Genomic DNA, 19145 nt, shown 5'->3' with positions numbered 1-19145 from the left:
ACATCAACAATTTGCAGGGTTTTTTGCCTTGTTTGTTTTTAGACCTTGCTGTTTATACAACTAACAGGAATATCGAATTTCAGGACCAGACAGCATGCTGAGCTGGATGTGCTCCGTGGATAATGAGAAGCTTATTTCCTGGTCTGTCCTTTCTGATGTATCATGCCAGGGATGTTATTAACGCTTGCTAATAACTAAAAGGCATGTCTGAGTAATTCCCTATTTTCTTCCAACAACTGAGCAGCTAAGCACATCTTTTCATGATGGGCAGTTTCTGTACAGGTTACATTGCAAAAGCCTACCATTAGTAAGGCAATTCTCCACTAACAACCTGTCCAACAGTAATGACCATTCAGTGTCTGTTTCTGATACTCATTAAAAATTCCCTTAAGTGCTAGTGAGCAGAGCTCTGGATTGTGGGGTTGTGGAGTCACAGATTTAGAAAGAGAGATTTTACCTAAGACAAAAAGGCTGGCTGTTGTCTAAGGCTCTAACTCGGTAACTGGAAGCCTTGAGTCCAAGTCCTTGCTCCCTCCTAGACTGATGGTATGGCCACGGACAGGTTACTCAGGCCAGGTCTGCATTAAGACCATTTTGCTTGGTAAAATTACACCAAAACATCACAGTAGCTGAGCCTACTGTGGCTACTCTGCACAGGCATAATGGGTTTCTGCCAAGGAATAATACATTTGTTAAAGATTGTACTGAAAAGAGGTTATATAGATGTTTCACATTATATGAGTTACATACACAGCGTCAGCTGCCAGATTTTGTCCCTCTTCTGTTTATGTTGTTTGTTCCAACTCTATATTTCATGGAAGAAAAAGAAACCCAGCTTCTCTCCCATGCCTTAGAAACAGCCTGACAGCGTTAAACCACAACCAGCTGTAGGTATCGCTAAAACTGGAATGTGGCCCAAGGCAGCTGAGGATGGCAGGAGTGAAAGGACGACAGTCCCTCAGAGGACAGCAACAAGGAGTCAAAGGCATGTGCTGCTGAGCACGGGGTACCCGACGTGGACATCTTGGTGCTGTGTTGGTGAGCATGGGTGTCTGGCATGTCAGTCGTCTATATAAATCTCAATATGCTTTGATTGTTTAAAACCAAACTAAACCAAACCGTGCATCTTACAGAACAGAAAGGAGCAATCCAATCTGGTTCTCAAGCGTGTCTAAACTTCGGTGATTTATGACCCTCAGAAAAGCACTAAATGAAATAGCAGCCTCAGTCATTCTTTGCCTGGGTATTACTTTGTTTTCGGTTTGCTATTAAGCCAGGCTTTTAAGAGAGTGTTGCTCTATGCCTAGGGCTGCTGCCTCCCACCATACAAACTGGTTTTGCAAAACTGACAGTATGTATCAGGAATTAGCAATGAGGAGACCCGTTTAGTCCACCATGGGGTGGGGGTAACGCAGGTTACTCCACGTCCCAGCGTTTATACAGCAGCTCTAAGTGCACACCCAAACACACAATCTTAGTTGTGTCAGACGACTTACGGTGACATGTGCAGTACTTACTTCAGATGGCAGCTGAGCGCTGAAATGCCTAAAGGCTACAGCCATTTCATAGTTTGGAAGCCACACAGATGTGCATACACAATATGTTGTGTCATTTAGCACATTTAAGGCAACCCTTAGGCAAAAATGTAAGAAGCCTAAGAATGGCTTCCCATCAGTGATGTCTATGGGTCTAGATAAAGCTGTTTGTGCATCTCATGATAAAATGTCTCTAGCTTTGCAGGTCATAAGCCTGTATGATTTGGTCTTGTCAAGCAAAGCCTGTACCTGTAACAGGCACGTTACTCCCTCTGTGCACTGCATTTTGTCGTAAGGCAACTGATCTGTTATCCACTGCTGTGAGTCCTTTCCTAGATAATTACCTTGATCTACACATGAAGCACAGAGGAACGTCTCAACAGCTGAACAATAATTTGGCAAAATCTCATTATCAACAGGCCTGTGGAGAATATAAAATGTCCTAAAAATTAGAGGACACAGTTATCACTCTATAAACACAAAGACCCATCATATAAGATGGGTTAATTAATCCAGTCTTTGACAGCTGCATGTTTGGCTTCTCATTTTTGGAAGGGCTTTCACTTAAACGTGCCAGTTCCAGTGCACATTGTGAACTAAAATTTCGAACCAATGTCTTTGGTACATAGGCTGTCAGCGAAACCAAAGACACTGTGGATCAACAAGGACACCCCAGAAAGCAGAAACGCAGTGGAAATTAGAAAGCAGAGCCAGCAGCATGGCTACAGAGGCTTGTACTCAGAGATCAGGCTCTGGAATTGATTTATTGGGGTGAATTAATTTTTTGGTTACTAAAGAAGTGGTGAAAAGGTGGCTTCCCCTGCAGTCTGCATTATTCTTGGTAACAGATTATATAAAATTCACTGCGCATCCTGCTTGAAATGCATTCAAGCATCTGGAAAGAGTGAAGGCTTCTGGTCAGATCCTACTTCCAACAATGCCTTTGAAGCACCTATAGATGATAGATATGACGGGCAATGGCAATTTCCAGAACAAGTCCCTGGATGAGATATCTCAGAGGAAAAAGGAAAAAATGAGCCTGAAAAAGCATTTAAGCTCTGGACTCTTAAACCTACAATGGCCACTCTGCACATCTTATCAAACAGTTTTGACCACAGGAACTAAAAGAGCCAGTTTTCTGAGACTGCATGCCCCAAATAGCTCACTGTTTCACTGGAGGGGGATTTAGACAAAATTCTTTCTCAGTCTCCCATTTCTTCCTTTCCCAGCCTGCCTCTCATTTACTTCAGTGGGAAATCTACCTGATCCCTGTGGAGGAAGTAAGAGATTTCTTTTCTCAATACGTGAGATAACTCCGAAGGCGTGACTTACACCACGTTTATTTAATGTCTGGTTGGCTAAAACTTCCCCTCAAATTATTATTTTGTTGCAATAATTTTGATCCCCTCAACATGTTGCAGGGAGATCCCCCCCCAAAGATAGGAACCTTATTCCTCTTTGCTTCACTAAGGTGCTAGTTCAAGTAATTTCATTTAAAATTGCCAATGACAGCACTCAGTGCCGCACGCTTTAACTTTTTTATATCAAATCTCTCTTTCAAGACACTACTTCTCCTGCAGGACACAACATGGTGCCTATTTCAGCTCGGGAGGGAGAAGCTGGGATGACTAAGCCGTCTCTGATAACAAGCTCTTAGTTTTACAGACTTTGAAATAAACTGCTTGGACAAAGGGAATATTCATGGTTGCAGTCTGATAAGAGCAAACATTCAACCATGTGTACGCCAGATAGCCTTCTGCGGGGGAAGTAAAACAGGCGAGCATATGTAAGTTATATGCTGAAATAAACATCATGATAATTTTTGAGTTGAGGGAACACCATCATTCATTCCTCCCCCACGCTCCCAAATTAATCACAGAAAGCAAAGGAAAAAAACCCAACTTGTATGAATAATGACACAAAACTATTAAATAGCTGTAGAAGCGTTCATCAGAAAAACAACAGGCACCCAGGATTGTGTTCCAGAAACCCTCTCACTCTGTGATCTTAGCAAACAGCAAGACCATGGTTGACTTACCTCAGCATGGGGAAAAGGAGGTTCTGGAAGATACACCTTTGTTTGTTTGTTATGACACAACCTTTAGAAGAAAAGGAAATAAGCTGGGTTAGAGAGCTGCGGAACATCTCGCAGTATCTGCTGCCATCTACTGTTAAACTTTTTCTGGAGAAAGCCATTTCATATCTGTGGCATCAGGTGCAAAACCACCGATTTGTTTTGTTACTTCCAGTCTTTCTGCTTAGAGGACCAACACCTACAGGACAGGACAACTCAGTGATAGCGAGATCACTTACAGAAGGTGCAAGACGGCTGCAGTAATTTTGTACACGCTACGTAACAGAACTCCTTTGCTGTTGAGGAGAAATTTGTAACTCAACACCCACATCATTTCATAGTCCAGACCTCAGCAGTTTTTGCAAAGCCAAATCACCTGTCAACAGAAAAATTCCAATTGCCTCATCCCACTTCTCAGCAATGACTTGGTCCTTTTGTTCGTTATAATCTAATCCCCTTACGCATTTTCTTATTGCGGCTACAAAGTTGGTAAACTGCCTCTCACCATGGCATAACGCTCACTGTTAATTGCTATTTTATGTCAACCACTTATTTTTAAAACATAAATATTGAAAGTTGTTGATTAGCTCTAGCCAGACTCCTGATTCATCCTATTACAACAGTTAAAAAAAGATATTTGTCAGAGGCCTGTGTGATGTTACAATTTCCTGTAGTGACACTGTCCTGGTGGCTTTTTCTGGGAAACACTACCTGCCTCATACCTTCTCCACTTTACTATAAAGCAATTAAGCCTGGGTCAACCTAAATATGATAAAGTCTAAGAGATACTAAGAGCAGGATATTTCTTTTAGCTGACTAAATAGTAGAATTGGAAGGCTGGAATCCCTGAATTTCAACCCCAGTTCTGAGCCCAAACCTCTATTTTACGGATGTTCAACCTCTGCCTCCATTTCTACCTAAGAAAAACATTCACCTTACACACAAGTGTTTGGAGATTAGCTAATGTTGGCTTTGACTTTTGAATATAAGCCACTACAGCAAAGTAGAATTCAAAACCACGGTGTCTGAACACTTGGGTGTCTGATTTGTGCCAGTGAGACAAAGCCGAAAAAAAGACCCAACTGGCACACGTAACATTCCTGCTACTTTGACAGCAATATCTAACCTAAAGGATTACAACAACAAGAACTATGCAGCTACCACCTCAGCTGCTACTGAAATGAAATCACCATCTACATACAAACCAAACAATCGTTTAACTATAAACTATATGAGTCAACACATCCTGGTGAGTACACCGACGTCTGGCCAGGACACCAAGGCTTGATTTTCCTACTTATGCTGGAAGTAACATGGTTAAAATTCACCATATTTCATTCCTCTTTACAATTCTGCTGAGGGATCAATTCACCTAAGATTTCCAGGACTCTCTTTTCTTTCCTGAACTCCAGACTTAAAAAATCTGGAAGAAAGAAAGGAAAAGCTAACTTACTCTATTTAATAATCTAGAGCACCTCTCAGTTTGTCAGAATTTAGGACCAGTTAAAAGTGTTTGGGTTCTCCTTTCCATGGCTCAGAATCACAGAATGGCTGAGGTTGGAAGGGACTTCTTGATATAGAATCACAGAATGGTTTGGGTTGGAAGGGACCTTAAAGATCATCTAGTTCCACCCCCCTGCCCTGGGCAGGGACACCTCCCACCAGCCCAGGTTGCTCCAAGCCCCGGCCAACCTGGCCTTGAACCCCTCCAGGGATGGGGCAGCCACAGCTTCTCTGGGCAACCTGGGCCAGGGGCTCACCACCCTCACACCAAAGAATTTCTTCACGATATCTCATCTAAATCTCCCCTCTTCCAGTTTGAAGCCATCCCCCCTCTTCCTATCACAACATGTGCTCATAAAAAGTCCTTCTCCAGCCTTTCTTGTAGGCCCCCTTCAGAGACTGGAAAGCTGCCATGAGGTCTCCCTGGAGCCTTCTCTTCTCCAGGCTGAACCCCCCAACTCTCTCAGCCTGTCTTCACAGGAGAGGTGCTCTAACCCTCTGATCATCTTCGTGGCCTGATCGTCTCCCTTCGTGGAGATCACCTGGTCCAACCCCCTGCTCAAGCATTGTCAGCTATAGCAGATCGTCCAGGATGTGTCCAGTTGGGTTTTGGTGCCTCTGTAAATGGAGACTCCACAATCTGTCTGCATAACCTGTTCCAGTGTTTGACCATTCTCACAGTAAAAAAGTGTGTTTCTTTTGTTCAGACAAAATTTCTTGTGTTTTAATCATGTGCCTCTTGACATGCTGCTGTCAGTGGGCATTACTGAGAAGAGTCTGTCTCTCTCATCCTCATTTCCTCCCATCAGGTATTTCTACACATTGGTAAGATCCCCTCGAGCCTTCTGTTCTCCAGACTGAAGAGTCCCATCTCTCTCAGCCTCTCCTCACCTGAAAGATCATCTTTGTGGCCCTGTGCTGGCCTCAACCCAGTAAGCCCATGTCCTTCCTGTACTGGGGAGCCCAGATCGAGCAACAGCACTCTCCATGTAGCCTCACCAGTTCCGAGCAGAGAAGGATCCTCTTCCCTCACCTGCTGGCAGTGCTCTGCCTAATGCAGTCCAGGATGCATTGGCCTTTTTTTGCCATGAAAATAAATTGCTGGCTGAGCAAAATTAAGCCTGAAAAATCTATTCTGTTTATGCAGGGACACCATGCTTTCTTTGGGGGCACTGGATAAGACGTGCAAACAGGCACAGCTAAAATTCACTGAAGTCAGGTACGTAATTTAATCATCACTGCAAGTACCAAAAGGCACAGATTATTTGAGTTTGTATGTTCCATAGGAAGCAATGCTTCCCTAATTATAGAACATCTACTTACACACGCACGCACACCCTTGTGACTCAAGAAACGTGTTCACAATTCTAATCAAGTAGAATATGTCAGTTAGAGATAACCTGCATATATCTATTTACCATAGCTGAGTGTGTGAATCGAGGCTGGTGAAGAAGCCCTTTAACACCTACCATTCAGCAAAGATCTGGGAGAACTCGAGGGAGCTGTTGGCAACAGGTGAGATGAAATAAAAAGGGACATTGGAGAGTCCGGCAGAGTCAATATATTGATACAGGCACTCCAGCAGATCATATATTACTCCAGAGGGGTAACAGGGAACCAGCACATTTCCTCCATTCCGGACAGTCATAGCTAAGGAAGAGAGAAAGTAAAAATCAATTAACAGGGTTTACATTTAAACTTTTTAATAGAATTTGTTTAATCCAAATATTACATAAGGTATAGGCAGAAACTATCACATGAATTAGCAGAACACATTATGTATATACATTGGGAGGAACACTTCTGATTATTAAATACATTTATTTACTGCCTTCTCTAGGCTTAGTGGAGCAAACGATTATGCTCATCAGCTGGGGGGGCACATAACAGACTGAGCACACGCAAAACTCCTGACACGAGAGGGCGGTCTTGCACTGGCACTCGAGAATAAATGAGTGACGTGAAACACCTTCCCATCAAGATAAACCCTGCTCCATCTATTAGCTGTCCACCAGAGGGGAAGGACGAGAGTACACAGGTCTCCGCTGAAAGCACGACACATGGTAAACTGTTCTGTACTCAGTTTTCAGAGCTCTAGATGAATGGCTGGAGGACATGGTTATTTCAAACAGCCCTCGAAGCTAGAAGGGGGTGGGGGACTGTTTCTCCTCCTTAAAAGCTCTAAATATTTCTGTCCTTTCAATATAATAAGAATGATTTAAAACCTCTATGAATTGTAGACAGCATGGGACTAGAGAGAAACAAGGAAAAGAAAAAAGAAAAACAGGTTTACTCTGTACTCAAGACAGATCTGAGTGCAACAGCAAAAGCATGTACAGAGCTAACGTTTCGTTCTTTTGGCAGAATGAATTACAAAAATGCTGCACCTTATGGGAAAGTGGAAATACTGTGTCCAGCTCACTGAGCAATTGCTTCCTCACTAGATTTCATCTGTGGTCGTGGGGTAAAACCACCTACTGATGTTAATTGCAGTGCAGCAGCAGTAACATTATGCATCGAGGCATTACACAAAAAGCTGTGAAAGAGCCTGAAAATGCATATATTACATCCCACCATAATCACTTCCTTGACTTCAATTTATTGACAAGCTTTGATGGGGTACAGATTTAGCACATTAAGGGTCCTTTTTGCCCCACCTACACGCTCAAGGAAGATTTTTATGGCTGAATGTTTAAAGGTTTTACGGAGTCTAGGGAAATGCACGCTCTGTAGTAGGATTTTTCACATGCATTTAGATGCTTAACTCCTTGTAGCAGTCAGTGCCTATTACACACTGCTCTCAACAACAACTGGTAGTCAAAGACACCTTTGGTATCAGAGTTATAATATAAATGCAGTGTATGTATATAGTGGATGTATTGCCTAGGTTTTATCCAGGTCACATACAGACTATACCATCAAAATATTTGTGAATATGAAGAGCAATACCTTACATTTGTCTAGAACCTTAAATATTACAAAACATCCCAGCAATGTTTTACGTTATCCCTCTTACATGGGTAAGTCTAAACTATCCCATCTGTAAACAGGATGTGAAGAGAGGAATGAGGAGATTAAGAACGATATTTTCGAAGGCATCTGGGGGCTGAAAGTTAAGCCTCTGGCTCCGAGACCAGAATTTGCAGCGCTTTGTTACGCACCCAAAAATTCTGCCAAGAGGAAAGGTAAGTACCTATATCCACCGCAGCCAGAATGCTGCGTGGGGCAGCACCAGGGGATGCAGAGTACAGGGCGCATTAGCGATCAGAGGGAAATGCTCAGGAAAGGGGTACGTCTGCAGCTCTGTCTCTGCTCTGAACAAAGATACCGGCTGAAACACCAAGGTGTGTGTCTCCACAAAACGGGCTCCTTCTTTCCCTCAGGCACCAGCCAGCTTCACCCTGTTAAGACAAATGGCTCATTCCTGCCTTTGAAGAGGCAGGAGGAAGAGCTTTCATCTAATTATGGGCCCGTTAAAGTATTTGTCCAGGCCATGAAAAATGTGAGTTTCATTCCTAAGCCTTAGAGTTTGAATTCACGGTTCTCCCTTCCCTGCAGCCATTGGTTCGCTATGGGAACGTCAAGACTCTTCTGTTGAAAACAACCGGAAGTTCAAGATTCCTGGGGGCACAGAGAAAATAATGGAGGGTAAGGTCTTGTAGCAGACACCAACTTGAGCTTCTGTCCCCAGACAAACTACAGAGCTGGTTATCAATAATTAATGTAATATCACAGTCCAGGGAGTGGAGCACTCTTCCAGTCAGCTGACCTACCCACTTAGGCCATGGACCCAGGGTTGCTGGCCCTTCAACCTCACGTTCCTGGTGGCACAGTGACACACCTTGGAAACTGGCCCAGGACAAGAAAGGACAGCAACACGCACAGCTATCCCATGACTGACAAAGCTCTGTGTGGCAGCTTTTTAGTTTAGAATAGACTTACTCAGTTCCTCGGTGCAAGTTTATTTGTATGTGCTGTGGTCAGCACAGCTGGGCACAACTTCTTGAGGGTGCTCTTAAGTGGTTCCATTAAGGGATAAGAATTACCTCCCAGCTTCAGTAAAACAGGGATGAAAACCATCACAAGCATCTTGCTTTCCATGCAAGCAGCAGGTCCAATCTGCACCACTACAGCAACTTTCTATAGCTGTCAGTAAGAGGACACGTATATTTGAAAGCTGTTTAAAGCCCAATTTATCTCTGTGACTGATGGATGCACTCTCTTGATAAAAGTTGTATAATAATCTTGGCATTTCAAATTTAGTCTCCTTCAGTAGCTCCATAACAAGTTGTTCAATTTACAACTCACAATGAGATACTTGCTTTTCGAACAGCTGCCACCACAAGGTCAAGTTGGCACCTGAAAAGCAAACTGTGCTCTTTTCTGCTCTCTATAAACACACGCACACATACACAGAGGCACGACCACACACACACACAAAATATCACCAAATGTCTCTACAGACAGTCTGGCAATTTTGCTGATGATGCCCAAGGCAATGTAAAAACGCAATTGCTTTTCTCAAGCTGCAGAGTGCTGGTGCTGCAGTGCTGAGCACAGAAAAAAGGGGTTTGGGCTAAACTGAGAGCAACTTGGAGACGTGACAAAGCATGGTTTCAGTGCTGCACATACAAGGCGGAGAGGAAATCATGCATCTGACTGGGGGATAATGAGAATCCGTGTCTACTATTCTACATGCTGGGATGAAAACGGAGATCAAGGTGAAATTTTCACCTTCCAGTTCTGTGCTTCACAACGCTTACTCACAAACATGCCGTTACGTCATGATACACATTTGTGCTACGTTCCCAGTGTCTGCTTTTGAGTTTTTACCTAGTGTATTCTCAGCTTCTTGTGAAGTGCCCAGAACATTTTGGAAATGGGAAAAACATATGAAAACTGTTGTGCTCAGCTTACCTACTGTATCGCTTTTCCCAGTAACCTATTGCTTTTGGGACTTTTTTGCTCATTTGAAAGAAAATTGATTCACCATTTTCTTCTCCTGATGTTGGGTAGATGTGTAAATGCTGCTGGTGTCATGTAAAAGACAGCCCTACCACTGCATCATTTATAGAATTATTTAATTTCTTCAGGTGGCTGTTTTTTTGGCAAATACCACTCAAATTCCAGATTCCTACAATGGCATTATTTTAAGCATATATCTTCCTTTGGTCTTTAATAATTTTCTAATTTCTCTGAGTTTGTCTCATTCTGGCTTGAAGACCTTCTGTACAACCCTCAAAATAGTTCAGAATGTTTCCATAAACCAGAACAACTTGTGCAGATAAACACCCACCTGTACCTACATATGTAACACATTTATTTACACACGTTCATCTTTTGGATTTTGCTTTGGCCCAAGCTACGTCTCTAAGACTCTGTATAATTTTTAAAAGCATTGTAATTAACAGCAATCTCATTGTTGTTTACTCAGCATACAGCTGTTGCAGTTCGAGACACCAGTGACCACCGAGGTGCTTGCTAGAGCACATTTGCAGCAGGGTTGGCAGCAGGGCAACAGGTACCGCTCCTCAGCCTCTCCAGTACAAAATCTAACATTTCAGCTCAGACTCGCTTCCTTGGTGGTTTAAGGTAAGATGATGTGATCATGCTACCATCTGTCAGGGGGACAGAGAAGGGCAGCACATCTGGATCTAGTACAACAAGGTCACCAAAGCTTATCTGCGACAGCTCATAGGGTAATAAAATTAACAATGCTTAAAAACAATGAAAACACAGGCTGTAATACGCACACACACATATAAACACATGCATCACTCAGGAAAGGAAGTCGCACGTGTTAAGAATTAACACAGCTTCAAGGGGAGGTTGAACAAGTTCCTGGAGGAGAAATCCACGGAACATTACTAACTACACAAAAGCCATGTCTCATTCAGGAAATTCCTGAAACAAAAATACTTGAAGGCTATGAGTTTATGGGGGAAAAGTATCATATAATCTCGCCGTGTTCTTGTACTCTTCTCTAGGCATCTGCTCATGGCCCATGTTGGAGACAGGATGTTGGCAGAGAGGATCTTTGGCATAACCCATGATTATCATTCTTATGAAATAAAAAATCACACTCTAATAGTAGGTATTTCCACCACAAGGAACCATCTGGACGCTGTAACTTCTCTTTTCGTACAAACAAAACCCAAACCCATATAATTTTACCTTGTACATCCCACAACAGGACCTGTGACTCCTGTTTGGACAGAAACATGTCCTGAACAGGGATATCTGATTTTGATTTAGGGATGGTGGGTGATGGAGGAATCTACCACATCCCTTGCATTATTTGCCTTCCACTACCATGGCAGTCTCATACTGGGACTGTGAGACAGCACATAGGTATTCAGCATCTGTGAATATGCACGAGGATTTTAAAATGGGGAATAACCCAAAGTGCTGTGTTTTTTTCTTCTCCAAGGGTACATGTGAAAATTGAGACTAAGAATTTGCACTTCAGTTCTGTTCTCAGCCTTATTCTGCAACCTTGGGTAAGCCACCAAAATACCACGGCTCAAGTTTCTCCCAGGTGTGTAATGGGGACCAGAACACTTGCTTACAGTGAGGATTCCCTGATTTAGACTTCTAATGTCTTCTGATAACCTTTGTAACAATCCTCCTATCACAGGCTTTTTAGTCTTCTCAGTAAAAAATAGTTCTTTTAAAATAAAGGGAAGAAGATCTCTGATAAAAGAACAGGCAATATACATCAGGACAGACATGAGAAAGTGGTTTGATGACAGAAGGGCGAGAGGAACTGAGGTGGGGGAAGGGCAGAGAGAACAGCACTGGATGTGACATTCCAAACAGGCTGGAAAATGCTGCCATTCACACTGATATCACAGCTTTGCAATTATCAGCTTTTCCAGCTGTGAAAGCGTCTGATTAGGTTTTATATTTCTGGGGTCTATAAATATATCTTGATATATTTTTTTTAAACAGAGATTGTGCTGTTTGCTTTTGATATATTTAAAAATCAGGTGTAAGAAGGGAAGCAGATGTGCTTGTTTTCAAAACTGAAAGTCATAAAAAAGCATGTAAAGATCTTACACTGGCTGATATACAGGAAGGAAATAGTAATATTACAGCTGGGAACAATATCCAAAACCTAGGCAACACGTAGTCTGTTGGCAGCTAAGCAACATACTTAGCAAACCAAGAGCAGCAGATGATTAAATCTCATTATACCTGTTCCATTCCAAAACATTTTAGGTACAACTTGTGTCTCTCCAAGCACTTACTGTATTAATGACATCAGGAGCACATCGTAAAATCTAAACAGCTAGTTTTATGCCAGAAGCTATAGCTGGACAACTTACTCAATTCCAGGAATCTCAGAATTATTTCCCACCCAAAGCAATGAATAAGATGATAAAATAGTTGTCTTTCAACGACCTACCCAAGTTGCTGCAGAACTCTCCTACCATGCCGTCTGGGTTAGCAGTAGGGATTTGTGTAAGACCCGTCAGGATGAGAACATCGCTGTTTTTCAGAGATGCCTGGTCCATGGGCTGAAACAGAGCACAGTGAAATCAAATGAGTAACGTGAGACTTATAACAGAGGTTTCTCTGCTCTGTACCAAGAGGACTGCAAATACTAATAGATGCAGTGACCAAGAAGGGGAACACATGGAACACTTTAAACCTAACATCCCTCCATCTGTGGAAATGCAACTGGAGTTAATAAAAACACATACAACTGTTTACCTGCATTCTACAGCCCAAAACAAACAACGGAACTGTAATCGGATCCATCTCAAAGTAGTCTCCACAGACTAATCATTTCATGGCCTTAGGAGCTGAACACTGAAAAGACAATAATTTGCCGAGGATGTGGCAGTGCAGTCAGGAAGGGTTTAACACGTGCATTCCTATCTCTGGCTGCACTAGTTTCCAACTCCCTTTCCTTTGCAAATCAAGGTGTCAGCTTTGATTTTCAGGGCTCACTGTCTACAGGGGACAGGTACCATTTTCCTCAACCTTTCAGTGGATTTTCTTTGGAAGAGGTGAGATCAGCAAAGGACTTTGGGAATGAAGCTCTCAATTTTGTGTATGAATCTGAATGTCAAACTAGGCTCTCCCTCACTGTGAAGTCTGCTCTTCTGCCTGCAGTATTACAACCATGACTTTCAAATACTTGTTTCAGATTGTTTGCACGGGTCTTTTCAGGAGTCTGTTCTCGTGAAATGGTAAATGGCTACTGCTGGGAGAAAAGAGAAATCAGTTTAGGCTCCTTAATATGTGTTTATTTATCTAAGAAATCATCGCTTACATATTAAGTTTCTTAAATGTAGTTGTAATACTAGGGCAAACAGACAAGTATTTCCTTAAAAGCCTGAAAACAGGTGAAGAGTCATAGATTCAACCGCACAAAAAACCACCAAACCCCACCCCCAAAAAAGTAGTGCTCCCAATGCAACCCTAGAGCTAAAATAATAGAGCATGACTTGGCTTACCAGTCTCCCCTAGTGATTCAGATTAGCACTGTGACCTCCTCCAGCACCCTTCTCTGAAGCCTGTGCTAGGAGCTAAGCTATGTCAAAGTGAAATAAATGCCTTCACCGGGCTACGACCTCTGATCCGCTGGGTCTACAGTGCATGTTGTACTGACGACCTACAGCCATAGGTACAATCCTAGATTATGTGGTTAAAGTGCTGAAGGTAGCTATCACAAGCATCTATCCACGCCATCTCTGCTTCCTGGGGGGCAGAAGAGTTTACATCTGCACAGTCTATCCTGTGGCTCACAGATGTAGCAGAGGGACTGACAATTAAACGGTCCAAGGAAATAGTGTGGCAACTCCACCACTGGCAGGCAGTCTAATATTAAAGGAAACATGGCTTCTGCCTCGACTGTGCATAAAGGCTTACGCTTTTTCCATTGAGGTCAATCATTTGACATGTTTTATACTGGCATTTTATTAACGCAGAATGAAAATGCATACCCACTTCTCTCTATTAGCAAGTAGAGAGTGGATATTCAGAAATTACACTTAAGTGTGACCTGATACTAAATATATATTCTTGATACTCAAAATTTAGCATAATCCAATCTTGAAAAGGCAAAATCCACTTCTCTCTGCAGATGCAGCGCAGACAGTTATGGTGAAAAGTTAACTTTTAGTCTCGCCCTGGGCTGGGCTGCACTTCCCACAGCTACTGTTCAAGTGAAGGTGGGCAACTGCAGCCACGTATTTCACGGTTATTTATTCTCAGAAGACCCTCTGCTGTCTCACCAACCAGGAAAGATTTCTACCTGAAGAGACTGATAAAGAGATTTCCTATACCGAACTTAGAAGACCACTGTACAGTTAATTCCCTTGCTTAGAGTCCCTCAGTGCCATTCTTCAGTAGTTGAGAAAGACCTCGCTCCATTAAACATACAAGGGAATTTCATATCAGCTTTGACAGAAGTTTACACTGTGTACCACCTTCTAGGACCTGACCTGGTACATGAGATTTATTGCAATCTTTGACTCTCCATAGCGTGTCTGTGAAAATGAAATGCCAATAATGCAATAAAAAATAATATCGAATCTGCCTGTGATAATGTACATAATGATTATACCGTATTAGATACGCATAATTTCAGCTGCTATTGCACTGAGAGGGCTTGCATTGATTTTTGTGGGTTAATGTAAAGAATATGCCTTAAAAGGCTTTTAGTGACATGTCTGAACCTGTGCTGTCAACTCCTCTTCTCCACTTCAGTGGCAACAGTGTCAATTCTAGCCTCAGTAGAGGGTGAGGCAAGATTTTCAATAGAAACCATCTGCCAGAAGACAGAAGTACAAGGAACAACTAATGGTGCCAGACCAAACTCTCCAACCAGCCCTTTAAAGCTCTTCAGTTATTTTCAGCAGCTATGAATACGGTCTTGCTGAACCCTTCACTTGTGCTTCCGACAGACCCGCTGAGGATTTCACAGGATATTCCTGCTGCTGCATCCAAGATCAACCCAAGAGCCAGCATTTGCTGCACCCAGCTTCAGCTAACCTGTACCGGGGCCATGTCCAGGTTAAGCTACCTGGCTCACTTTCTATCTGTTGTTAATAGAGATGGATGTTAATAGCGATTAATATAGATGTACCATAACTCTCTGCTGATTTTAGACGTAACCTAGATGTAACTTAAAATTTCAAGAAAACTTTAAGTCATAATTTATGTCAAAGAAGCAATCTCACTCTCTTCCCACGACTGCTAATTCCCACCCGTGCTGCCATCTCCACTATGTCAGCACCCAAACCCCAGTGCTGGCAGAAGGGAGGAGCAGGGAAGGATTGGGTGGGGGCCCAGTCTCGGTTAGGTGAGATGAACCTTATCCTGTTTGCATCTTGAGAGAGGGAAATGCTTTCGAGGCTATTACTGTGTATATTAGACAAGATGTAAGAGGAAGAAGCATTTTTCCATTTGTATGTCCAAATAATGCGTGTCTTACCACCCTAAACAAACAAAAGGCTGATGAGAGCCTGGTCAACGGATGCCCGTTTTTACTAATTACAGGGGAAGTTCCAGAAGACTGAAAAAGTGCTAAGGTTTTACTATTATTCAAAAAGCTCTGGATATGTATTTACTTAAAATACATGCTGATTAACTGGATATAATTTTTAAAACAAAACGCAGTGACTGTTTTCATACCACGTTAAAAGACAGGAATTTCATTATGATTGCTCACCATGATTCTATGGAGAAACAGGTCAGACAAACAACTTTTCACTCCGATGAAGAAGTGCTGATTTGTTGAACACAGTTTTGACTCTGTGCCACTCAAGATATTGTTATCATTACATAATGCCTGTCAAACATCAAACAGATGAAGAGCTGGTTGGCAGCTCACAAAAACCACCAGTCATTTCAGAATGACTGGTGGGGGGTTGGACTAGATGATCTCCAGAGGTCCCTTCCAACCCCTATCATTCTGTGATTCTGTGAATCTCCATATTGTAGGAGCTTGTACTGGTGTTCACAGGGACAAAAATACGCATTGTTTCAACAACCATCTGGAAGCAAATATAAGACAATGATGACATCTGATATGCAGATGATATCTGGTGACATTTGTGATGTGGTAAATAACAAGAAAAGGGCAAACTGAATGCAATTTCAACTACCTGGTAAGCTATTCCTTCAAACTATGCGTTAGTATAAAATAATGCGAAGTGCAATGGATTGTATGCTAAACAATGAGACTCTGGGAGAGCACGTGGGACAAGCAACACTGTCAGCAGAGTAAAAGTGCAGGTTTCATCTCGTGTTAGCAAACAGAGCGGGTCCCTGGGTTTCAGGTGGGCTTGCAGGACATCTTCCTGCACTGAAGCTGAAACTGCCCCATCTAACTGCGACCGCTTCTCCTGCAGGTTGCAGTGAGTGAGTGCAGATCTCCTGCACGGGCTGTGCTCTTACCAGGCAGTTCATTCACGCACCATTCCCTGCCATTGGGAGGTAATTTCCTTAAAAACAAGGACTTTACCAGAAGTTTCCAGAGAAATGTTCACCTCTGGAAAATCTAACTTGATAAACTGAATCACCATTTCATGTAAATGAAGAGAAAACAGTCTCAGTTACCAAACTACTTCTTATAGTGTGCCAAGCTTCTCCTCACAAAAACATCCCATTCATATATTGTCAAATACTGCTGCTGCTCCTTCACTAGAAGGTGACGAAAGAGCACAACCCAGGCCAGTATGAGGCTGATGAGAAAAAGGGATTTAGAGACTCTGATGCATTTCATACAGCCAAATACAGCCATACTATTAAGGGTGGTTTATCTATCGTAGTTGTTCAGCTCCTGAGATCAAGCTTTTAAATGAAGGATGCTCAGAAGCAAAGCTCTTTAGAAGATGCTCACCTTGGGGGACACCACTTACTGATCATGAGCCTGACACATTTTCTAAATTATTTTTAAATACCTCCTGCTAATATTGCTTTTAACTATTTTGACAACTTCTGAAGCACGCAGTACTGCAAACTTCAAGCCATTCTTCACACTAAGAATTTATGGATCTAGAGAGAATTAATTTACTGGAAATTACATCTACAGCACTATAAAGACTTTGCCCTTAGCAGAGCAGGGTGGAAAAGTTGGCAGCCAGTTAGCTATCATTTCTCCCAAGGAAGGATGTTTCAGAAGTGATATAGAAGCAGTCTGTGAACTGTCTGTAAAGACTCTACGGTGAAATATGGATTTTAAAAAAAGTCACTAATGCTCTATTGTTAACTCTGTTGAAAATTCCCTATTTAAAGTGAAGGAGAATTTCCCAGCTGGTGAGTAAGTTAACGTCAATAACTGATAACAAAGAATTTTAGTTGTCTTTCCCTAGTAATTGTTGCTACCTGTCCACTTACCAGGCTAGTATGTCTTCTCAATGCCCGTTAAGTCTAGCCAATTGCTAACAGCGGTACCTTAGTACAGCCTGTGTATTACACCTGATCCCAAGCTGGAATAAGCCCCTCTATTTTTTTTCAGCAAAGGCACTTCCCCCCATAGAAGACTAACAAAAGTCAGAGGCTGTACCTGAGGGTGTGTTGTCAGTAGAGAAGATCCTGAAACGTAGGAAACCTTTTCATAGTGTGACTGGATAATCCAATTGGAACTTCCAAGAGCGTAGCCTGAGCTGAGAGGGGTGACCTGCACAGCACCAAACAGCTCCTGGAACACACAGCAAGAGACATGAACTTGAGCGAGCCCTCAAGAGAAGTCAAAACAGGTAATTTTATCACCAGTGATATCAATTTTTAAAGTAGTTCTGTTATTCAAAGCCCTTATGAAGTTAGTTTCCTGAGCTTTATGTCTGCTGTTTTTATTTACCCATGTCTAACAGGAGAGATGCTCTGTGAAAAGCTTTTCCTGAGGTAGGGCCTTCATAAAGTCTCTCTTCCATGGGAATTCTATGGCATCTAACTGAGTTCACAGTGAACCATAACTCTAAATGGAGGACTCAACTCGGTCGTGATCCTCTGCCTGCCTTGGCTGTACTGAAGAAGCTTGTAGGCACTTTACATCTTTGAAGACGCTATACTCCCTTAGGCAAATTTTATTGATATTGGCCAGCAGGAGAGAAGGAAGGACAAGTAGTTCTGTGCTGGTATAAAACTCTGTTTGGGTTACACATTTTGCTGTGGAAAACATAAACTTAACTTCAGACTCACTCACTTTCTAACTTTATGTCTTTCTAAGTGCTCTCTACTGGTGATTAGAAACAACACCCTGCGAACTCAATCCGAATTTCAGCTTCAGCTCTGAGCATCAGCAACCTGACAGTTGTCTCCTTTAGAAAGGGTATTGCTTTATCTGTACACAGTAACGTGTTATACTTGTTTTGAGAAAGGAAAATAAGCCTCCATGTGTACCTCACTAATGCGATCTGCTTTCTGGTTACTGAATAATAGAACAAGCGTCTGATTCATGCAATACTAATGATTTTTCTAGTATCCCAATACATATTTGGAACCTTTGCAAAACAAAACAGGGTCTCTATCGCTCAGAGTGTGTAAACCAACGCTCTAGATTCTGCTGATACGCAGACGTGAAAAGTGGACCACAAACCATTCTTGACGCTGCCACGTTTTGGGTTAACTGACTCATTAGGTCTGGTTATTTTAAAAGTTTGCTTTGGGAAGAGATAAAATATGCTCTAGAAATGTCTCTCTTTTCCCAGTAACTATAAAAGAATGATTGGCTCGGATGCACAGATCTAAAATTAGATGAGATACATCCACACTGTGAGCATAGTCGAAAATGAACAGTAACAACCCACGGATACTGAGGCAGTCCAAAAGCCCTCAACCTGTCCAGTTGCTAGACAAAGCTGCAGCTGTTAACTTATGTCAGCAGCCACGTTAGTGGTGGCTTGCGGTCTTCCTTCACCAGCTGTAATGCAGCATCACACAAACCTAAATCCACCAAATTCAGTACACAGCACCACTAGTTACTGTCCCAAACTGTCTTACTCATTAACAGTAGTCTGAAAACTTCAGTGGCTTAAGAAAAGGGAGCAAATAAAGAGCTTTGAGTACACAACTTA

The 19145-nt window shown here is 42.3% G+C and overlaps 1 protein-coding gene across 6 annotated transcripts in view; it reads right to left on the bottom strand.

Moving 5' to 3' along the window:
* Positions 1-19145, bottom strand: part of INTS9 (integrator complex subunit 9) — a 73482-nt gene that overhangs the window by 32167 nt on the left and 22170 nt on the right. For all 6 annotated transcript variants that reach the window (XM_054194907.1, XM_054194910.1, XM_054194911.1 and 3 more), the window contains exons 8-11: positions 17636-17770; positions 12521-12632; positions 6582-6762; positions 3574-3634 (exon numbers count right to left, since the gene is read on the bottom strand). In XM_054194907.1, the coding sequence (XP_054050882.1) occupies positions 3574-3634; positions 6582-6762; positions 12521-12632; positions 17636-17770 (489 nt within the window). The remainder of the gene's footprint in view (positions 1-3573; positions 3635-6581; positions 6763-12520; positions 12633-17635; positions 17771-19145) is intronic.

This window comes from Rissa tridactyla, chromosome 3 (genome assembly GCF_028500815.1).
Source record: "Rissa tridactyla isolate bRisTri1 chromosome 3, bRisTri1.patW.cur.20221130, whole genome shotgun sequence".
NCBI classification, from domain to species: domain Eukaryota; kingdom Metazoa; phylum Chordata; class Aves; order Charadriiformes; family Laridae; genus Rissa; species Rissa tridactyla.
This window is presented reverse-complemented; position numbering and strand designations above follow the sequence as displayed.